We start from the raw sequence: 25226 nt of genomic DNA on the forward strand, positions 1-25226 counted from the left end.
GAGAATTTCCGGTTACTTATTTGAGTGAATGTTTATATTCTACATTTATAAGTTATAAATTACATTTTCAAATAAATACAATAATAATTTAACTCAAAATACTACGAAATAATTTACCAAACCATATTCTACATACAGTGTACCTTACCATTTCGAAGACATTTTATAAAACATATCACAAAAGTTTGCGATTAATTCCATTTTCATACTCTCGCAACAAAAGTTGCTAAGAGAGTATTATAGTTTTGTTCACATAACGGTTGTTTGTAAGTCATAAAACTAAACGAGTTAGATATAGGGTATATATATAGATATATATAAAAATGATCAGGATGACGAGACGAGTTGAAATACGGATGTCTGTCTGTCCGTCCGTCACATATCACAAAAGTTTGCGAATAATTCCATTTTCATACTCTCGCAACAAAAGTTGCTAAGAGAGTATTATAGTTTTGTTCACATAACGGTTGTTTGTAAGTCATAAAACTAAACGAGTTAGATATAGGGTATATATATAGATATATATAAAAATGATCAGGATGACGAGACGAGTTGAAATACGGATGTCTGTCTGTCCGTCCGTCCATCCGTTCGTCTGTTCGTGCAACGGATAACTTGAGTAAAAATTGAGATATCTTAACGAAACTTGGAACACGTATTCTTTGGCACCCTGAGGAGGTTGGGCCAAAATCGACCATTGCCACGTCCACAAAATGGGGAAAACCAAAAACCTATAAAGTGTCATAACTAAGCCATAAATAAAGTTATAAAAGTAAAATTTGGAATAAAGGATCGCACTAGTAAGGGGCATATTTGGATGTATTTGCCCCCAAATCGGTTATTTGTGTATATCTCGTAAACCAATAAAGCTATATAAACCAAACTTTCTGCAGTCGGTTCTCCTACGTACCCCACCATACACCATGAAAATAGTTGAAATCGGATAATAACCACGCCCACCTCCCATACAAAGGTTAGGTTGTAAATTACTAAAAGTGAGTTAACTCACTAACGAAAAACGTCAGAAATACTAAATTTTACAGCAATAATAGCAGAAGGAAGCTGCACTGAGATTTTTTTACAAAATGGAAAATGGGCGTCGCCCACTTTTGGGTCAAAAACCATATCTTAGGAAGTATTAGACAGATTTCAATGAAATTCGGTATATAATATTTTCTTGATACCCTGATGACACGTGTAGAAAATGGACGAAATCGGTTTACAACCACGACAACTTCCCATATAACTAATTTTTGAATTCAATCTTATTCCTTCACTTTATAATATATACATGAGGAACCAATGAAGATAGCGAAATAAAACTTTACACAAATAAAAAAAATTGTCGAAATCGGACTACAACTTTTGAATGCCCCGGATATCGAATATGAAAAACTCAGTGCCCCAAGGTAACTTTTCACCGAAAATTTCGGTAAATCTCTCAGGTATCTTAATTTAATTCAGAGGAAATATTTTTCTTCTAATAGTGTGTCTCTGTACCAGAAAAAGTTAAAATCGGGTCATAACTTCCCTTATATATGAATATATGAGAATACCTAATTATAGGATTTTCAAAAATACGATTATAAATCGTTAATATGTGAAATATATTTATGCCGAATATATGGGTCAAATTGTGTGTTTTCTTAATAAAAAAATATAGCAATAAATTGTTCGGTTGTTTTAATTGAAATTAAGTAAATAAATTGTATCTCATGTGAGAAATATAAAAATTAGATATTAAAAGTTATATATTTAAAAAAAAAATAGTCAAAAAAGCAAGCAAAACTTAAAAATTCGCACCGCAAAAGTAGGAAATGCAAAAAGGTATCAAATGTATAAAAAAAAACTTAATAATAAGTTTACCAAAATTGCTTTTAATATCTAGTGGGATATTCTCATAATCAAATAACTTCTTTTAGTGGGTCAGACATGGGGTGAATAATTTTTTTGTGTAAGCGGAACCTATATTTTGCCATTCATCTAGGAGCAAGCTTTAAGTTGAATTTTTGAAGTAGTATGGTGTTTTCTTAGGTGTTTTTGTAAATATGTAATACCATAAATGATCGATGAGATTGCCATCTGGGTTCTTTGGAGACCTCCTGTGCTAGTAACAAATGGGGCACTTTTTGTATTAACAACATCTTCACTATGAGTGCGGTATGTTTTGCATCGTTGTCCTGCTGGAAATAAAACATCCAGTCAATCCCATTTTCCCCCACTTTGTAACACACTATCTTGAAGAATTTTCGAATACACTTCTTTAGTCATAATTTCATCGATAAAAACAGAATTGCCAACACCGAATGTGGGTATGCAACTCCATACCATGACACCTCCACACCCCTGCTTGACCTTCTTAATTGTATTATTATAATTGGGTTTAACTCGTCGTTTGGCTTCCTCCACACTTACTGGAATATCCAACAGTGTTATATTTCGATTTTGCTAAAATTTTTGGATATGATCGGCGATTTTAAGTGTGGATGCAAATGTACATACTTTCATTAAACAAATTAAAAAACTTTGATTTACTCGTACTATTTTTCAGCGAAAATAGACATTTTCAAACCAAATTTAAAAAAAAACTAAATTTGGATGAAAAATTACTGCAGAATGACAAATGTATTGATTTTTATATAAAAGTAAATAATATTTTCACAAAAACTGAAATTATATATAATGCTACTTTAAGATGTTTCCAGTCCCTTATATTGTAAGTTTTCAACAATTTTTTTAACGATGGACCAGATAACCCCCAATTCCAAGTTTGTCTGCACTTTGAATACAATTGTTTCTTAAAATGTCAATGTATTTCTTGACATTCATTATTCCTACTCAAGCTGCAGAAAACATCTATGAACTGTCAAATCGATTGCTATGGCCGATGGTAGATATTTTATGTGGGCAGTTGGTAGCTTGTTATTTCATTTTCAAATTGAATTGAAACTTCCATAACTCGAACTTCTATAAGTCGAAGATCTCCATAACTCGAAGTTTTGCATTGGCAATAACGTTTAGAAATCAAATTTCATACAAATTTCCTTCCATAACTCAAACTTCCTTAACTCGAAGTTCTCCATAACTCGAACTTTTGAATGGGCAATAGAAGTCAAATTTCATACAAAATTCCTTCTAGAAATCGAACTTTTCGACCAGGGCATAATACAAAATTTAAAATTGTACTGTCGAGGTAGAATTTTAAAGGAGCCTTACCTTACACTTATGGATTGGATAAATCATATAACAAAAGCATGGGATACAGACGTCAAGAGCCAAACAAAAGTAAACAGCAACAATAGAATTACAGAATTTATGTTTTAAGGTTATATACACAAAACTTTATGCGAAGTAAATAACTAAAGTCAATATTTAAACACTTTTTGTACGAATTGTACGTTTTAATGAAAATTCTATAACTCGAAGTCTCTCTAACTCAAAGTTTTTTGTGGATTATGCTGATTCGAGTTATATGAGTTCCACTGTATTCTATTTTCAATGATTATTAATATTAAATAGATATTAACTCCCTGTTCTGGACTTGACTCACATATGTATACAAAAAATAAATATTCTAACCAATATTAGAAGAATATCGGACATATTTCAATGCTATTTACTAATTAATTATGACTGCATAATAGTAGTATATTTTATACCACTTAGAAAATATTTTTATATGTAAACATACTATTAGGCTTGTTCGAAAAACACCGATATATCGTTATTATACTCTCGCAACAAAAGTTGCTAAAGAGAGTATTATAGTTTTGTTCACACAACGGTTGTTTGTAAGTCATAAAACTAAACGAGTTACATATATCAAAATGATCAGGATGAAGACGAGTTGAAATCCGGATGTCTGTCTGTCCGTCCGTTCATCCGTTCGTCTGTTCGTGCAACGGATAACTTGAGTAAAAATTGAGATATCTTAACGAAACTTGGAACACGTATTCTTTGGCACCCTGAGGAGGTTGGGCCAAAATCGACCATTGCCACGTCCACAAAATGGCGAAAACCAAAAACCTATAAAGTGTCATAACTAAGCCATAAATAAAGTTATAAAAGTAAAATTTGGAATAAAGGATCGCACTAGTAAGGGGCATATTTGGATGTATTTGCCCCCAAATCGGTTATTTGTGTATATCTCGCAAACTAATAAAGCTATATAAACCAAACTTTCTGCAGTCGGTTCTCTTACATACCCCACCACACACCATGAAAATAGTTGAAATCGGATAATAACCACGCCCACCTCCCATACAAAGGTTAGGTTGAAAATTACTAAAAGTGGGTTAACTAACTAACGAAAAACGTCAGAAACACTAAATTTTGCAGAAGAAATAGCAGAAGGGAGCTGTACTCAGATTTTTTTACAAAATGGAAAATGGGCGTGGCATCGCCCACTTATGGGTCAAAAACCACATCTCAGGAACTACTCGACCGAATCGAATGAAATTCGGTATATAATTTATAATTTCTTGATACCCTGATAACATGAACAATTTTTGAAATCCATCTTAATCCTTCACTTTACAATGTAAACATAAGGAACCAATGAAGATAACGGAATAAAACTTTACACAATTAGTGCATATCATCTCTGGCTTCTTCTTCTTCTTGACTGGCGTAGACACCGCTTACGCGGTTATAGCCGAGTCCAAAACAGCGCGCCACGCATCTCTCCTTCTGGCAGTTTGGCGCCAATTGGTTATTCCAAGCGAAGCCAGGTCCCTCTCCACCTGGTCCTTCCATCGGAGTGGAGGTCTCCCTCTTCCTCTGCTTCCACCAGCGGGTACTGCATCGAATACTTTCAGAGCTGGAGCACCTTCATCCATCCGAACAACATGTCCTAGCCAGCGTAGCCGCTGTTTTTTTATTCGCTGGACTATGTCTATGTCGTCGAATAACACATACAGCTCATCGTTCCATCGTCTGCGGTATTCGCCGTTGAAAATTCTTAAGGGACCATAAATCTTCCGCAAAACCTTTTTCTCGAAAACTCCTAGTGCCGTCTCATCGGATGTTGACATCGTCCACGCTTCTGCACCGTAAAGTAGGACGGGAATGATGAGAGACTTGTAGAGTTTGGTTTTTGTTTGTCGAGAGAGGACTTTACTTTTCAATTGCCTACTTAGTCCATAGTAGCACCTGTTGGCAAGAGTGATTCTGCGTTGGATTTCCAGGCTGACATTGTTATTGCTGTTGATGCTGGTTCCCAGGTAGACGAAATTATCTACAACTTCAAAGTTATGACTGTCAACAGTGACGTGGGAGCCAAGACGCGAATGCGCTGACTGTTTGTTTGACGACAGGAGATATTTCGTCTTGTCCTCGTTCACCACCAGACCCATACGTTTCGCTTCCTTATCCAGTCTGGAGAAAGCAGAACTAACGGCGCGGGTGTTGTTTCCAATGATATCGATATCATCGGCGTACGCCAGTAGCTGTACACTCTTATAGAAGATTGTACCTTCTCTGTTTAGCTCTGCAGCTCGTATTATTTTCTTCCTTCTTAATTGTATTATTATAATTGGGTTTAACTCGTCGTTTGGCTTCCTCCACACTTACTGGAATATCCAACAGTGTTATATTTCGATTTTGCTAAAATTTTTGGATATGATCGGCGATTTTAAGTGTGGAGGCAAATGTACATACTTTCATTAAACAAAATAAAAAACTTTGATTTACTCGTACTATTTTTCAGCGAAAATAGACATTTTCAAACCAAATTTAAAAAAAAAACTAAATTTGGATGAAAAATTACTGCAGAATGTCAAATGTATTGATTTTTATATAAAAGTAAATAATATTTTCACAAAAACTGAAATTATATATAATGCTACTTTAAGATGTTTCCAGTCCCTTATATTGTAAGTTTTCAACAATTTTTTTAACGATGGACCAGATAACCCCCAATTCCAAGTTTGTCTGCACTTTGAATACAATTGTTTCTTAAAATGTCAATGTATTTCTTGACATTCATTATTCCTACTCAAGCTGCAGAAAACATCTATGAACTGTCAAATCGATTGCCGATGGTAGATATTTTATGTGGGCAGTTGGTAGCTTGTTATTTCATTTTCAAATTGAATTGAAACTTCCATAACTCGAACTTCTATAAGTCGAAGATCTCCATAACTCGAAGTTTTGCATTGGCAATAACGTTTAGAAATCAAATTTCATACAAATTTCCTTCCATAACTCAAACTTCCTTAACTCGAAGTTCTCCATAACTCGAACTTTTGAATGGGCAATAGAAGTCAAATTTCATACAAAATTGCTTCTAGAAATCGAACTTTTCGACCAGGGCATAATACAAAATTTAAAATTGTACTATCGAGGCAGAATTTTAAAGGAGCCTTACCTTACACTTATGGATTGGATAAATCATATAACAAAAGCATGGGATACAGACGTCAAGAGCCAAACAAAAGTAAACAGCAACAATAGAATTACAGAATTTATGTTTTAAGGTTATATACACAAAACTTTATGCGAAGTAAATAACTAAAGTCAATATTTAAACACTTTTTGTACGAATTGTACGTTTTAATGAAAATTCTATAACTCGAAGTCTCTCTAACTCATATCGGACATATTTCAATGCTATTAATTAATTATGACTGCATAATAGTAGTATATTTTATACCACTTAGAAAATATTTTTATATGTAAACATACTATTAGGCTTGTTCGAAAAACACCGATATATCGTTATTATACTCTCGCAACAATAGTTGCTAAAGAGAGTATTATAGTTTTGTTCACACAACGGTTGTTTGTAAGTCATAAAACTAAACGAGTTACATATATCAAAATGATCAGGATGAAGACGAGTTGAAATCCGGATGTCTGTCTGTCCGTCCGTTCATCCGTTCGTCTGTTCGTGCAACGGATAACTTGAGTAAAAATTGAGATATCTTAACGAAACTTGGAACACGTATTCTTTGGCACCCTGTGGAGGTTGGGCCAAAATCGACCATTGCCACGTCCACAAAATGGCGAAAACCAAAAACCTATAAAGTGTCATAACTAAGCCATAAATAAAGTTATAAAAGTAAAATTTGGAATAAAGGATCGCACTAGTAAGGGGCATATTTGGATGTATTTGCCCCCAAATCGGTTATTTGTGTATATCTCGCAAACTAATAAAGCTATATAAACCAAACTTTCTGCAGTCGGTTCTCTTACATACCCCACCACACACCATGAAAATAGTTGAAATCGGATAATAACCACGCCCACCTCCCATACAAAGGTTAGGTTGAAAATTTCTAAAAGTGGGTTAACTAACTAACGAAAAACGTCAGAAACACTAAATTTTGCAGAAGAAATAGCAGAAGGGAGCTGTACTCAGATTTTTTTACAAAATGGAAAATGGGCGTGGCATCGCCCACTTATGGGTCAAAAACCACATCTCAGGAACTACTCGACCGAATCGAATGAAATTCGGTATATAATTTATAATTTCTTGATACCCTGATAACATGAACAATTTTTGAAATCCATCTTAATCCTTCACTTTACAATGTAAACATAAGGAACCAATGAAGATAACGGAATAAAACTTTACACAATTAGTGCATATCATCTCTGGCTTCTTCTTCTTCTTGACTGGCGTAGACACCGCTTACGCGGTTATAGCCGAGTCCAAAACAGCGCGCCACGCATCTCTCCTTCTGGCAGTTTGGCGCCAATTGGTTATTCCAAGCGAAGCCAGGTCCCTCTCCACCTGGTCCTTCCATCGGAGTGGAGGTCTCCCTCTTCCTCTGCTTCCACCAGCGGGTACTGCATCGAATACTTTCAGAGCTGGAGCACCTTCATCCATTCGAACAACATGTCCTAGCCAGCGTAGCCGCTGTTTTTTTATTCGCTGGACTATGTCTATGTAGTCGAATAACACATACAGCTCATCGTTCCATCGTCTGCGGTATTCGCCGTTGAAAATTCTTAAGGGACCATAAATCTTCCGCAAAACCTTTTTCTCGAAAACTCCTAGTGCCGTCTCATCGGATGTTGACATCGTCCACGCTTCTGCACCGTAAAGTAGGACGGGTATGATGAGAGACTTGTAGAGTTTGGTTTTTTTTCGTCGAGAGAGGACTTTACATTTCAATTGCCTACTTAGTCCATAGTAGCACCTGTTGGCAAGAGTGATTCTGCGTTGGATTATCAGGCTGGCATTGTTATTGCTGTTAATGCTGGTTCACAGGTAGACGAAATTATCTACAACTTCAAAGTTATGACTGTCAACAGTGACGTGGGAGCCAAGACGCGAATGCGCTGACTGTTTGTTTGACGACAGGAGATATTTCGTCTTGTCCTCGTTCACCACCAGACCCATACGTTTCGCTTCCTTATCCAGTCTGGAGAAAGCAGAACTAACGGCGCGGGTGTTGTTTCCAATGATATCGATATCATCGGCGTACGCCAGTAGATGTACACTCTTATAGAAGATTGTACCTTCTCTGTTTAGCTCTGCAGCTCGTATTATTTTCTCCATCATCAGGTTAAAGAAATCACACGAGAGTGAGTCATCTTGTCTGAAACCTCGTCTGGTATCGAACGGCTCGGAGAGGTCCTTGCCGATCCTGACGGAGCTTTTGGTGTTGCTCAACGTCAGCTTACACAGCCGTATTAGTTTTGCGGGGATACCAAATTCAGACATCGCGGCATAAAGGCAGCTCCTTTTCGTGCTGTCGAAAGCAGCTTTAAAGTCGACAAAGAGATGGTGTGTGTCGATCCTATTTTCACGGGTCTTCTCCAAAATTTGGCGCATGGTGAATATCTGGTCCGTTGTTGATTTTCCAGGTCTAAAGCCACACTGATAAGGTCCAATCAGTTTGTTGACGGTGGGCTTTAGTCAATACGCACAATACGCTCGACAGAACCTTATAAGCGATGTTGAGGAGGCTTATCCCACGGTAATTGGCGCTAATTGTGGGGTCTCCCTTTGTGTGTATTGGGCAGAGTACACTGAGATTCCAATCGTCAGGCATGCTTTCTTCCGACCATATTCTGCAAAGAAGCTGATGCAAGCACCTTATCAGCTCTTCGCCGCCGTATTTGAATAGCTCGGCCGGTAATCCATCGGCACCCGCCGCCTTATTGTTCTTCAATCGGGTAATTGCTTTTCGAATTGCTTCACGGTCGGGCAATGGAACATCTGCTCCATCGTCGTCGATTGGGGAATCGGGTTCGCCATCTCCTGGTGTTGCACTTTCACTGCCATTCAGCAGGCTGGAGAAGTGTTCCCTCCACAAACTCAGTATACTCTGGTCATCAATAACTAGATCACCTCTGGGGGTCCTACAGGAGTGCGCTCCGGTCTTGAAACCTTCAGTTAGTCGCCGGATCTTTTCGTAAAATTTTCGAGCATTAGCCCTGTCGGCCAGCTTGTCAAGCTCTTCATACTCACGCATTTCGGCCTCTTTCTTTTTTTGTCTGCAAATGCGTCTCGCTTCCCTCTTCAGCTCTCGGTATCTTTCCCATCCCGCTCGTGTTGCGGTCGATCGCAACATTGCGAGGTAGGCAGTCTGTTTTCTCTCCACTGCGAGACGACAATCCTCATCATACCAGCTGTTTTTTGACTTTTCCGAAAACCAATGGTTTCGGTTGCAGCTGTACGTAAGGAGTTTGATATGCCGTCCCACAGCTCCCTTATACCGAGATGCTGATGAGTGCTCTCAGAGAGCAGGAGTGCAAGTCGAGTAGAAAAAGCTTCTCGATGTCGAACCTTCCTTGTGTTTGTTGACGTGTACGCTTTTCTACACAGAGGCGGGTGCGTATCTTAGCTGTTACAAGATAGTGGTCCAAGTCGATGTTGGGACCACGAAGCGTACGCACATCAAAAACACTGGAGACATGTCGTCCATCTATCACAACATGATCGATCTGGTTGCGAGTGATTCGATCCGGGGACAGCGAAGTCGATCAGCCTCAGACCGTTTGGTGATGTTTCGTCATGGAGGCTGAATTTTCCGACTGTTGTGCCAAAGACACCTTCTTTACCCACCCTAGTGTTGAAATCGCCAAGCACGATTTTGACATCGTGGCGGGGGCAGCGCTCATAGGGACGTTCTAGGCGCTCATAGAAGGTACCTTTGATCACTTCGTCCTTCTCTTCCGTCGGGGCGTGGGCGCAAATCAGCGATATGTTGAAGAACCTCGCTTTGATGCGGATTGTGGTTAGACGTTCATCCACCGGAGTGAATGCCAGGACTCGACGACGGAGTCTCTCTCCCACCACGAACCCCACACCGAATTTGCGCTCCTTTATATGGCCGCTGTAGTAGATGTCACAAGGACCCACCTTCTTCCGTCCTTGTCCCGTCCATCGCATTTCTTGGATTGCGGTGATGTCAGCCTTTACTCTTACGAGGACATCAACCAGCTGGGCAGAGGCACCTTCCCAATTAAGGGTCCGGACATTCCAGGTGCATGCCCTTATTTCGTAGTCCTTTAAACGTTTGCAGTGGTCGTCATCAAAATTGGGGTCTCTCATCCGAGGCTGTTTTTTCTTATTCATTGGTTATTCGTTTTTTTGTGGTGGGTCCCAAACCCTACGCACAACCGTATAGGCGGGTTTCGGCGGGTTTACCCAGAGGATACTTGGTCTAAGACCGGAAGTCGTGAGCTGCTTGAGCCACATGTAAAAGAATCCTTCCTGGCCACTCCTAAGTGAATGACAGTCAGAAACTTTCCTCACTAACGTGAACTTCTACATATGACTCCATCCTCCCATCTCTGGCTTCACTTGTGAAAAAATTGTCGAAAACGGACCATAACTTTTCAAGGCCCCAGATATCGAACATGTTGAACTCAGCGCCTAAGGATAAATTTTAACCGAAAATATGGGTAAATCTTTCAGATATCTCAATTTAATTCAGAGGAAATTGTTTTCGTCTAATAGTGTGTCTCTGTTCCAAAAATTATTAAAATCGGGTCATAATATTTCCATATACCCCATTGTAGGTTTTTCAAAAGTATCTTCTCCTAGCTTAATGCCGATATTGATATTTTCAAAAAAATGCGGGATGATATATATCGATACTTTATTATATTATTTACAAATATTTATATTTAAAATATAAACAATTCAAAACAATTTCAAAAAATGTAAAGAGCCAAATGGAGTATTACCAACCCAGGTATGATTTTTTTTAAATTTAAGTTTCAAGAATTATTTGAATCGCAACATACATATGAATCAAAAATATTACTAACTTAGCAATAAATAACATTTAACACTAAAATAACATTGAAAAACATGGGAAATTATTTAAAATAATCACAATAATAATATTATTAAATATTTATTTAAGTGCTGTTCATAAAATTTTTTGTTTTTGAATTTTTGTGAAGATGAAATGCTAGCACAACACCCTAATTACCACAATTGTAACAAAAAAAGCGTAGCACACATCCCAAATATGCCTCTGTGGTGTGTAAAAAATAAAAATAATGTAAACAAACCAAAGGTTTCTACTTATATACTGAGGTACATACAGTGAAAACTTTTCATGGGGAATTCTCGATGGTATATAGCTGCCATCTTGGATTTTAAATGGTGGAAACCACAGCGCTGTTTATATTGAGTACTTAAATTTAGTATGACTTTAATCATAAAATATCAAATATTACATATGTTGTTGTCTTAAATAACGCGAAATTATTTATTTATCTCACATATAGAAGTTTTTAACGCCAATGTGTGCAACATTATATGCAAACAAAAATTGATTGAATGTAGATGAGATTTTTATAAGTTTGAGATTTGTTGACACAAGTAATTCTCTGTGGTAAGTTATTTTTGGTTACAATTAAACAAACGAGAAGGGGTCGCCTTATTAAGGGGGGGGCTTCAAAAAATCGATTTTTGTTTTTTGCGTAAATCACTTCTAATTTTTAATTAAACTAATTTTTTGAGGAGTCCGAAGGACAGTTATATGGAGCAGGAATCGCTGATTAGCATATCAATAGGGTAAGTTCAAGAAATTTACGATTTTTTGTGAACGAAAACTTTGACACCCGATTTCTCGGATTTCCATTTTTATGATTTTTTCAAAATGGCGGGCAAGATAGGAAAAAAAGTAAACGTCCTATCGAAACGAATCAAATATTTGGAATTAAATTATCTTCTAAGTGAACCTAAAATACCTTCAGAAAGTTAACATTAATCCCGTTTTTAAACGATTTAAAGATTGTTAAATTTTTCACTCTTTGTTGAATTTTCTTGGTTCACCTAGGAATTACACTATTGAAAATTAAAAATTTCTTTGGTTTTTTTTTTTTTTGTTTCAGATGAAAATTGCGACCTGCATCTTGCCCGCACACTCGAGGCGCCTCCGTAAATTTCTTCAAACATGAAGAATATCTAATGTAGACTAATAAAAAAATTTAGAAGAATTTTCAAATATATAAGTATAAATCCTAAAAGTTTCATTTCATTCAGACATTTCTTTCCTTTCCAAAAAAATCCTTGAAAATATTAATTTTTTGAAGCCTCTAAAGCAGGCTCCCCCCTTAAACATTTTTAAAACCAAATACGTCATGATCCTATTAAATAGGTATTTCAAACCATATGGTTCAAGGGAACAAGAATCGTCAGTTAATACTAATTAATTTTTTTTATGAAATGTATAAAAGGCTCAGGAGCTTCTACAAAGTTTGACGAATCGTACACTTTTTTTTTTGTAAAAGTACAGATGTCTTCAGAGATTTAGCCTTTCTCGAATAGTGTTAAAGACAGCAAACAATTGTGCATTTTAAAATATTCATTATACATATATCAATATAAATATGCTAATAAATTTCTCTGAAGGAAATCGCTTTCAATTAAATTTCCATACAATGTCTAATAGATTGCTGACTAGCTATGGAAGACATTGCCAAGGCTTGAACAGTTTGCCAAGAACTACTTATATTAAAATCAAATACACTCTTTCAAAGTTATTTAGTGAAAATTATTCAAATTGTTTCATAGTAATATTAAATCATTTAAATTTTGAAAGTGCCAAATGCAGTGTCACCACCAGGGATGTATTTACTTGAATACAATATTTAATAAATAGTTGAATCGGATTATACACATGCACATAAAATTTAACTATCTTATCAATAAATAACATTTAATACCACCATAAAATTTAATAAATATGCGAAATGATTGAAAATAATCCCAATAATAATGAAAAAATGTATCTTATTTAATATTTATTTAATTACTGATCATCGGACTTTAGAATTTTTGTGAAGATTAAATGTTAGCACAATACCCTAATTACCACAATTGTAGCAAAAAAGCGTAACACACAACCCAAGTACACCTCGGTGGTGTATAAAATTATGAAAAATAATGTAAACAAACCTGAGGTTTTCTACTGTATATACGGAGAGTGCATCGTTTCAGTAGTTTAGCCTCTACCTAGTTAATTTAATTAAGAACAAATCCTTACATTTAGTTTCAATATTTTCATCATTGATAACGCTTCAATATTTTCATTATTATAATGCTTTGGAAATTTCTATCAAAATCATAGACAAATATTTTAATAATCATCCAACTTCTAACTTTTGTATTCGGTTAAACTTTGCAAATGCTTGTTTTAAAAAGATAAATAGTGAACTTTCGTATCTAATTTGACCAGACTGTTTTACATATCTTGAAATTATTGAAATTTTTGAAATTCAAACTTTTAGCTCTCGAAAGAGTTATGTAAATTAAGAAATGAACAAATTCGTTCGTTTAAACATTAAAAAATGGTTTAGTTGTTGGCTATTCAAAATATTCAGTATTACGTCGGCAGTGTACGGAACTTTAAAATGCTAATAATTTCATAAATAAAATGAATATTAGTATTGTACGTAATCCATAATTGTTTCATGGTTTTGTTAAATCTAAATCCACGATTTCAAAATTTCCGCCAGCGATAGAATAATAATCTATTGTGTCATGTGACTATTAACTAGCTCTGATATGCTTACAGAAGTTTTTACGTACAATTACTGTCCAAACTCTTCTAAAAATGTTTCGTATCAGCATATGTTATTTCGATTGCTGTAAATAAGACATGGTTGGTACATTCCGGAAGTAGATGTTCAAAATCATTTAGATATGTTAAAAATATCGTTTCATTATGGCCGCTTTTCTAGACTGTTTAAACCCTTATTCTTAAAATCTTCTAGACAAAATTTTGAGTTAAAGGAATAGTTCGCAGTATATGACATGATTTTAATTCTCACTACAGCACAATTGATTTATCATATTAATTTTATCATTACCAAGTAAGGAAGGGCTAAGTTCGGGTGTAACTGAACATTTTATACTCTTGCAGTTAATTAACTTAATTTTATTAATTCAACACACAATTTGACCCATATATATGGTATAAAGTCCATTGAGAGTTGGAAACCCTAATATTATGTATATGGGAGCTAGGTGAAGTTATGACCCGACTTCACTAATTTTTGGCAAAGAGATATATTATAAGAAGAAAAATATTTCCTCTGAATTTCTTTGAAATCTCTCAGATATTTTCATTAAAAATATGTATTAGAAACCTCAAAATTTCGTTCCGATATCTTCACTAGTGCTTACTTTATATATTGTTAAGTAAACGATTCAGATTGAATTCACAGTACTGGGATATAGGAAGTAGGTGTGGTTGTAAACCGATTTGACCTATTTTCATAACATATCATTGGGATGCCTGGAAAATATTACGAATTTCGTAGTTTCTGAGATATGGGTTTTAATTCATAAGTGGGTGGAAACACCCCCATTTACAATTTTGTATACAAATTTGAGTGCAGCCCTTCTGTACCATCTTTATAATGAAATTTGAGGTTTCTGGTGTTTTTCCTTACTGAACCAAAGCATTTTACATAGTTTTCAACATAACTTTTATATGGGAGGTAGGCGGGGTTATAATCCGATTTCCTCTATTTTTGGACTATATAAGGTAGTACCTTTATGTACAAAAAACTTAGTTGGGGTGGCCACGTCTACTTACCGAAACAATTACATCCAAATATGCATCTTCATAGTGCGATCCTTTGTACCCAACTTTCATAGCTTTATTTATGGCTTAATTATGGAATTTTTGTGTTTCCGGTTTTCGCGATTTTGTTGGCATGGCAATAGTCCGATTTCGCCCATCTTCGAAAGCAACCTTTCTATGGTGAGATGTATGGTATCAAGAGATCTCAAGTTACTCAAGTTACAGCTTGCACAGACGAACGGACGGACGGATAGACAGACATGCGGATTTGAACTTCACTCGTCCTGATCACTTTGGTATATATATTCCTATATCTAACTCCTTTAGTTTGGGATGTTACATACAACTGTTATGATAAAAAAAATTATTATACTCTCTTAGCAACTTTGTTGCGAGAGTATACAAAATACAATTCTATCTTTATGTAATAAGTAACATTCTGAAAAAAATATAAATAACGTTTTTTAACAAATTTTTATGAGAAAACTTTTATAAATGTGGTTTAATTACAGATATCATACATATAAATAAATTTCTTACTTTTCTAGAGATTCTAGAGCTTGAGCTTTCTTCTTTTCTAACTGAATTTCGTCTGAAACCTCCTCATTAACAGTCATTAGGCGATCATGTCGAAGACGTTGCTTTTCTTTAGTTTCATCTCCAATGGGGTCTTCCAATGATACAGGAGCACCAAATTTACGAGACGGACGATAAGGATCTAATTCAGGATCTATAGAAAATAAAAAGACAGTATGTGGAAATTATTGTACAAAACGAACATAAAACGTATATTTTTCTTTATTTATGCACTTATTATCTTAGTTTGACCAATATTCAGTTTCGATTATCGTATTTTAATTTTAAAACACTTACCGTTTATTTCTGCTTTCTTTGTTACTTTCCGTTCATAATTTATTGCACTCGTTAGAGTGTTTTAATCGTGTGGCATGAGTTTTTTGCTTATTTGCTGAGCACATAAGCACATTAGTGATTGAAGCAGTTTTATAAAAGGTTATAGGTAAAAAACCACAAAAGAAATATTTTCAAATATCCAAGTGTATCAATTTTTTTTAAACTTAACGTATAAGAAATTTGAATGGCCACTATATTCCTCTAATCTATATAAAACATTAAACTACTGAACCAATTTTAAAGAAATTTTGCACACTGGATGCAGTTTGATCTCACTTGAGAGATGTTAGTCAAATATTAGTCGTAATGCCCGTCCGTCCAATCATGCAAGGTATAAATAATACAATATTAATATCCATTCATGTGATTTGAATATCCAACAATAAAAATATCAATTATAAAATCACCAAAAATATTTTTGATGCAACAATTTTGACTGGAAAATTTAATGGAAAAGAGGTCTACAATTTATCGTCACTCAAAAGTAAATTTCGTTGGCTGTAAATGAAACTACTTTTATACTGATTTTAACTATGCAAAATTGACAAACAAGGGTCCATATTTAAAAAAAATGCAGTCAAAATATTTTTTTAGTGAATGGAAGATTAGAAAAATATAATCATATAGAAACCAAAGTGTATTCAACAAAGTGAACTAAGTATTTGATATACCCGTTTTTGACAATAAACAAGTAAACAATTCATGTATTTGTTTACATTAACCCGTCTTTTTTATCTTCGACAATATAAATATATTGATAAAATTGTTTTCAATTTGCCAGCCGGCATTTTCTTTTATTTATTTAAAAAATATTTTTTTTGGTTTGACATTTGTTTACTTTTGAATTTCATAATTTGAATTTTTTAATAAATGTAAGGGTTAAATCAAACAACAACAGCAACAAGCATGTCAAATTCGGGTAAACAAAATTAAATATCATATACTTAGTTCACTTTGTTTAATACACTTTGGTTTCTATATGATTATATTTTTCTAATCTTCTATTGACAAAAAAAATATTTTGACTGCATTTTTTTTAAATATGGACCCTTGATAGATACTTACTGAAACTTTTGTTTTTCTTGTCAGAACATATATGTATATAAAATTTTAAATTTCAATAAGGAAACGCAACATATTGGTTGTAGTTATAAAATGCATGTTATTTTAAATTGCACACTCTTAAAATGTAATACATATATATTAAAATTTTTAGTCGAACATATCAAAATTGTTATAAGTACACATGTGTCAATATACATATTTGTATATGCACAAGTATAAACATAATGACCTATTTTATTCATTGTCGTTTTTTATTTGAATTATGCCACCCAAAATGTTTTGCCAACAAGTAAAAAATAAACCCGCTTTATCTAAAAAGTTCACCGATTATACTAACAACTAAAATATTGAAATTTGGATATTATATAGATATTCAACAATTGTATAACCTGCATAAATGCTGTAAAAACGTACATATATGATTTGTATGCATATCAATTTTGTTCTTGGTATAAATGGTAAGTTATTTGTTTGTTATAATTAGTGTTAGCACCGAAATTGATTGCGCATAGTTTCAAAGAAAAGCCTTTGTACAGAATATGCGAATCAGGTATACATATGTACTTAATTACAAATCCATATGAAAAGCAGGCATAAATCATTTAGGCATCAACTTCAGCTTCAACTGTAAAGAATAAATCAATCATAGAAAAACAAAATAACGTTAGCAAACTCCACTACACTATAATATATAAAAGTAGTTAGTCACAGATGTAGCGAAGTTTAGTAAATGCTAATGCGAATATCTTTTTTTTATTTAAGAAATTTGACAAATTAAATTAAAAATACGATCATTATAATAAAACATCTACAACAAAATTACAAAAAACTGAGTTTGGAATAACCGGTAATAGATATTAATTAATGTGGAAAGTGGGCATATTTCTTGACAAGTTTTATCATATTGAAATTGCAAATACAAATGTGCATTAATATATATTCACAATATCCATACATATATATTATTATTCTTTATAAATATCGTAAATCTTAATTAACGAACTAATATTTATATTTGGCGTAGGAACCACTTAGGCGATTATAGCCGAACTAATACCCCTGACAGACGGCGGCATTATTTCGGAATAATTGCTTTAATCGGGGTTAATTCGAGAGTTATCTCAGTTAACTCCGTTTGCTAACTCCCATTTAACCCTCAAAATTTTAGTGAGTTAGTGGGAGTTCGTGGCATTTTCGTTGGCAACATTGTTAAACATGGCCGCTTTTTACCTAATGTGAATGAAAATATGCAATACTGACAGCTGTTTTTCAATTAAATGTAAACAAAAACATACGGATGCTAATTTTTTCTAAAATGGAAGTTCTAATATAACTTATTTATGTCTATTTTTTTAATAAATTGTGATTTTGTACTATTTGTGCGGTTAATAACCGCAATAATTGCTTTCTATCCAATTTTATTTCAGCAAAATGGAAATATTATTGCCAATCAGCTGTTATGGGAGTTTATAACTCGCTTTGCTGCCGTCTATCACCCACAAAATTGGAACTGATTAAAAGCGCAGTTTATCGGGAATAACTCTGCCGTCTGTCTAGCGTATAAAGGTCCAGGCCCAATGCTGGCTAGCTGTACTTGCTTTCGTTGACTTTGCGTACTTTGAATGCTTGTATGACCAAATGAGCGTTTTGAACGCTTTCAAAATGTCACAATCAATGTTGCCACACACTTAATTATTTGTACACCAAAAAGTCAAACAAATCTTGATAATAAGCAAATGTAGCAACAAAAAAATTACTGAAAATGGTACATTTCGCCCAAACTGGTAACCCTAAATAGAGTATAGATCTATTTATAACTTCAAGCACTTGAAGCAAAGCTCCATTTGGTATCTTTTCATATGCTCTAGTATAGTTCTATTCAGTTTTGACAGTTCTCACAGCAAAGCAAGTAAAGCCATCCAGCATTGGGTCTGGACATTAATACTGCCGCAAAAATATTAAAATGAGAAATGATGTCATCATACGCTGCAGCATGTAAGGAATAGTAATAACTCAGTATTTTGCAGTGAGTAATATCTCATACACAGAACAAATTTTGGCAGCCAGATTCAACTCATAATTCTGAACCACAAAACAAAAAACACAAATTATAAGCTAGTAATGGGCGTGTTTTATTTGACCAGCAAATTAAACTAATAGCTTATTTTGTATGGAAGACTTAGCCAAAATAATTATGTTGGCTTGTCCCAAGCTGTCATAGCTTGTATATTGAACTAGAGGCATTGCCAGTTCATCGCTGTTTTTTATTCACAATAGTTTGATTTTTTTTTTTTAAGTAGTTGGCAATAGCGGGAAACCTCATTTTGACAGATAAAAATGTAAACAACCCAAAATTTTAAATTCTATCGATGTGCAAAATGGTAAATAAAAACTTTATCCATATTTAGTTTGACCATCCCGAATCTAATAATGATTGTAGATTCCTTAAAAGATCAGAATATTATAGAAAAGCGGTAGACAAAAGGAAAATTGATTTATAAATTCAACTGTTTTTTTTTTTCAAATAAATTACATTTCAGCTGATAGTTCGTGCCCGCATTGCCAACACAATTCATTTTTAAGCGAAGATATGAAATAAGGTAAATTCGTTTTATTTGTCGATGATGTAGCTATTAGCTTGTGGTGGTCAAATAAAACAAGCCTAATATAAAACAAGGAAGGAAAGGCTAAGGTGCAACCGAACATTTTATACTCTCGCAATTTATTTAGAGATTTACCTATATTTTCGGTGAAAAATTACCCTTAGGCACTGAGTTCTTCATGTTTGATATCAGGGGCCTTGAAAAGTCATGGTTCGATTTTGACAATTTTTCCACAAGTGATGTCACAGCTCAAATACAGTATTTGTGTAAAGTTTTATTTCGCTATCTCTATCGGTTCCTTATGTATACATTATAAAGTGAACGAATCAGAAGGATTCAAAATTGAGTTATATGGGAAGAAGGCGTAGTTGTGAACCGATTTGGCCCATATTATCAGGGTGTCAAAAAAATATTATATACCGAATTTCATGAGATATGGTTTTTGACCCATAAGTGGGCGACGCCACGCCCATTTTCCATTTTGTAAAAAATCTCAGTGCAGCTTCCTTCTGCCATTTCTTATGTAAAAGTTGGTGTCTCTGGCGTTTCTCGTTAGTGAGTTAACGCACTTTTAGTCATTTTCAACCTAACTTTTGTATGGGAGGTGGGCGTGGTTATTATCCGATTTCTTTCATTTTTGGACTGTATAAGGAAACGGCTAAAAGAAACGCTGCAGAAAGTTTGGTTTATATAGCTTTATTGGTTTGCAAGATATATACAAAAATTCTATTTGGGGCGGGGTCACGCCCACTTTTCCAAAAAAATTACATTTAAATGTACCCCTCCCTAATGTGATCCTATGTTCCAAATTTTATTTTCATAACTTTATTTATGGCTTAGTTATAGCTCTTTATGTGTTTTTGGTTATCGCCATTTTGTGGGCGTGGCAGTGGTCCGAAAATGCATGATTTTATGGTTTTAATTTCGTCAAAATACCCATGCTGACTTGCATAACGCCCACAAAAGATTTTAATACATTTTTGAAAAGCATTTGCACTTTTCATATACTTTTGAATACGAGAAAATAAATGATTTATGTGTAAAGTAGATAAAATGACGAGTAAAGTTCAAATCCGAATGTCTGTCTGTCCGTCCGTGCAAGCTGTAACTTGAGTAAAAATTGAGATATCTTAATGAAACTTGGAACACGTGTTCCTTGGCACCATAAGAAGGTTAAGTGCGAAGATGGCCCCGCCCAATACTAGGTCTTTTATTCATATCTCGTAAATTACTAAAGCTATATAAACTTTCAGGAGTCGTTTTTCTCATGTATTTCCTTATATAGTCCAAAAATGGAGAAAATCGGATTATAACCACGCCCACCTCCCATACAAAGGTTATGTTGAAAACTACTAAAAATGCTTTAATTCAGTAAGGAAAACCAACAGAAGCCTTAAATTTCATTATAAAGAAGGCACAGAAGAGCTGCATTCAAAATTGTAAACAAAATTTTAAATGGGCGTGGCTCCGCCCACATATGGGTCAAAAACCATATCTCCGAAACTGCTCGACCAATTTAAATCAGTTTTCGGATTCGGTTTATAATATTTCCCTTGCATCCCAATTATATGTTGTGAAAATAGGCCAAATCGGTTCACAACCACGCCTACCATATACCAGAATTTTGAAGTTGATCTGAATCGTTTACTTTACAATATATAAAGGAAGCCCCAGTGCAGATATCGGAATAGAACTTTGCACAAATACTGCATCTATAGTGTGGCATCGCTCTTCTAAAAATAAATATAATGTCTCCGTGCCTAAAATACGTGAAATCGGGTCATAACCCGATTCACGTCAACACGTCAAACTGTGAAGTTTAATTTTTTCTCGGTTCTTGAATTTGTGCTTAAATTTATTAATATAATTAAAGAAAGTTTTACTTTTAATAAGTGTAATCTAAAGCTAAGTATTTGTGCTAATTTGCTTTTGTGCCATATTTAAATTTTAATTGTATTTTAACTATTTTCTTAAATTCTGGTGCCGAGTCTTTTAAATCATTTGTTGTTGTTATCAATTATCAATTTTACTTCCTACTTTGCAATTGTTTGTGCGATTGCATATTGTTTTTGTTTTAATTTGCTCTTTTTCTTTTGATTCGTCTTTTTTTTTCTTTCATTTTTGCTCACAGCTGTTTGCGTGTTATTTTTAAGTGGCTCAGTGCTTCTCAAACTGCTCACTATTATATTGGTTGTGATCTCGGCTAATTCAGTATAACTATTATTGTTTTTCTATTTACTATTATATCATATTTTAATTTTTATTATTATTTACTATTCTGTTTTTTCCTTCAATTTAAATTTTTTTTTTTTCATAATGACTTGCAATTTTCCGAATTGTACTATTAAAGGCGATTCTGATCGTTTTGTTTCTTGTTGGCTTTGTGACGGGCTTGCCCATCTTAAATGTGCTGGATTGACAGGTAGAATCTTAGATTCTATTCTCGATGGAAAGGGTCTGCGCTGGTTCGTGCTTAAAGTGTAGACCGACAGATATTGAATTATTTAAAGTTTTTAAACAGGCGCGCAATAATTTTAAAGAAATCGGTCGAGAACTTCAAAACCTTACAGAAAAATTTAAGCATTATGAAGTGTTGTTTCAATCATTTAAATGCCTAAATGATCAAGATGATAATGCTAAGCCTTCATCAAAACCTAAACGTCCGTCTAATGAAGAACCTGCCACTTTGTGCATTAAAAGTATGTCACCGGTGAAATTTGACCTTATTAATCTCTCATCTCCTTGCCCTCAAGGAGAGAAGCCTTCCTCTTCAAAAGTGCTTAATCCTCCGAAAACAAATAACGATAACCTTAAGCGGAAAACTATTCAGGATCCGCCTCCTATTAACTCTGAGTTTGTGGCAAAAAATTTGGTAGTAATACCTCAACGAAAATCAATTTTCGTTTCGAGATTCGCTTCGGATACCACAATCGAAGATATAAAGTTTTACATCTCGTCGAAATTAAAAATTAACGATATTGATATTGATGTCAGAAAATTTAACTTTAAATACGAAAGAAACATATCTTCTTTCAAGATTGGCGTTTCAGCTGTTAATTTTCAATTGCTACTTGATGAATCATTTTGGCCACCTGGTGCTTTCGTGCGCGAATTCGAGCAAAAGCAACAAAAACAAACTGTAATTGCTCATATTCCAAAAAATGCCGCGGATTCAAAAAACTAATTATAAAAAATTCATTACAAATTCACTATCAAAATGTAAGGGGTTTAAATACAAAATTAAAAGAATTGTATTTGAACAGCACTAATTGTAATTTTAAAGTCATCGCTTTTACTGAAACTTGGCTTAAACCTCATATCTTTGATAACGAAATATTAAATAGTGAATTTCAAATCTTTATATGCGATCGACTGAACAGAGTCGGGGGGGGTGTACTATTTGCTGTGCATTCTTCAATTCCATCTGAAGAAGTAGAAGTTCCTCATGCGGACTTTATTGAATTTAAGTGCATACGAATTTGTATTAATAAATGTTCTATTTATCTAACTTTATCTTATATTCCGCCTCAATCGGACTTATCTGTATATACGCAGCATGCTTCTTTAATAAATAATGTTTTTTCAATTGCTAAGAATACTGATTACATAATTGTTCTAGGCGATTTCAATTTACCGTGTGTATCTTGAAAATCTGTTGACGATTGCATTACCCCTTTTTGCACTCGTTTAAGCTTTAATGAGTTTTTGGAAGAAATGTCTGGGATGGGTCTTAACCAAATTAACTTAATTCCGAACAAGTTTGGTAAATTCTTAGATTTGGTCTATGTTGATAATTCTTCAACAGTTTCTGTGGTCCGATCTGATCCTTTAGTTTTGCCAGAGGACTCTTATCACCCTGCCTTGGAAATTAATATCGAAATCATAGACGAATTACTTGCATGCAACAAACAGGACCTTTGTTCTCGGTTCAACTTTGCGAAAGCTAACTTCAAAAAGATTAATTGTGAACTTTCTAAATTGACTTGGCCTGATTATAGTGGTAATATTGAATTAAATGTATCACATTTTAATGAAACAATTTATAATATTTTTGAAAGATTTGTTCCGAAATGTTTTATTATCAAAAGAAAAAGTTCAAATTTGTGGTATTCGAATGAGCTATGCAAATTAAAAAATAAAAAAGCTCGTGCTTTTAAACTTTATAAAAGAACTGGAGCTCTTGTTGACTATTTAAAATATTCTAAATTGCGTCGTCAGTTTGAGGAACTTAACAAAAAATGTTATAAAAACTACATAATCAAAGTAAAAAATAATATTATTCGTAATCCGAAATTGTTTTATGGTTTCGTTAACTCCAAACGCAGGATTTCAAATTTTTCGTCCGCGATGAAATATAAATCATCAATGTCATGTGACAATTATATTATTTCTAATATGTTTGCAGAATTCTTCAAATCCAATTATTGTTCAAACTACCCTATGAATGTGCCATATCATCAAGTGTTATGTCCGAGTACTGTAATTAATACACCAATTATTTCTGAAACAGATGTCTTAAATTATTTAGTTACGTTAAAAAATTCGTTTAAATATGGCCCTGATATGATTCCCTCAAGCTTTCTTAAAAATTGCGCAAAACATATCTATCTGCCCTTAACTAAGCTTTTTAACCTATCTCTTAAGCAAGGTATTTTTCCGTCAATGTGGAAAAACTCTTTTATATTACCTTTGCATAAAAGTGGAGTTAGATCATCTGTTGAGAACTATAGGGGGATTACTAAAATGTCAGCTATACCCAAACTTTTTGAAGCTATTGTCACTGACCAAATAACTTTCTTAATCTCTCCTTTAATTTCTTTCTCTCAGCATGGATTTTGTAAAGGGAAATCTACAGTAACTAACTTGCTTGAATTTGTAAACCATGTGTCAATGGGTTTTAGGGATAATAAGAACACTGATGTTATATATACAGACTTTAGTAAAGCATTCGATAGAGTAAACCACTCAATTCTTTTGCAAAAACTGAATCTTCTTGGTTTTCAACCAAGACTTCTTGAATGGGTATCCTCATATCTTACTAACAGAAAACAACAAGTTTTATTTAATAATACATTATCCGATTCAATTAGTGTCACTTCAGGGGTTCCACAGGGTAGTCATCTCGGCCCGATTCTGTTCTTGTTGTTCATCAATGATATACCTTCAGTAATTAAGTTTTCAGAAATTTTATTATATGCGGATGATGTAAAACTTTTTAAATCATATACTTCTCATAACGAAAGGACTGAGTTGCAATCGGATTTAAATAATTTAGTTACTTGGTGTCACAAAAATGATATGCCACTGAATCTTAAAAAATGTAAGACGATGTGCTTTTCCAGTAGACCTGTTGATCTTTCCCCCTATGTAATAAATAACTTCAGTTTAGAGCAAGTTTTTAGCTTTGTTGATTTAGGAGTTAATATGGACCCTAAACTAAATTTTAATTCTCATGTAAATTCAATTGTCTTAAAAGCTAAAGGTGCTCTTAGCTTTGTTAAACGTTGGTCTAAAGAATTTAGTGATCCGTATATTACTAAAATTCTTTTTACAACATTGGTAAGGCCTATATTGGAGTATGGTTCTGTGGTATGGAATCCTAGCTATCAATCCCATTCTGATAAGCTTGAGTCCGTTCAAA

General features: G+C 34.1%; 1 protein-coding gene across 13 annotated transcripts in view; it reads right to left on the reverse strand.

Annotated features, from left to right (window-relative positions):
* LOC105220178 (protein anoxia up-regulated) overlaps nt 1–25226 on the reverse strand; it is an 80762-nt gene that overhangs the window by 21786 nt on the left and 33750 nt on the right. For 8 of the 13 annotated variants that reach the window (XM_054225578.1, XM_054225581.1, XM_054225577.1 and 5 more), the window contains one exon: nt 15546–15735. In XM_054225578.1, coding sequence (XP_054081553.1) covers nt 15546–15735 — 190 coding nt within the window. Of the gene's footprint in view, nt 1–12; nt 10832–15017; nt 15445–15545; nt 15736–17055; nt 17608–25226 lie in introns of those variants that run through there. The other 5 variants (XM_054225585.1, XM_054225586.1, XM_054225587.1 and 2 more) reach the window with 3 other exon arrangements.

Source organism: Zeugodacus cucurbitae, chromosome 2 (genome assembly GCF_028554725.1).
Source record: "Zeugodacus cucurbitae isolate PBARC_wt_2022May chromosome 2, idZeuCucr1.2, whole genome shotgun sequence".
Classification (NCBI taxonomy): Eukaryota; Metazoa; Arthropoda; class Insecta; order Diptera; family Tephritidae; genus Zeugodacus; species Zeugodacus cucurbitae.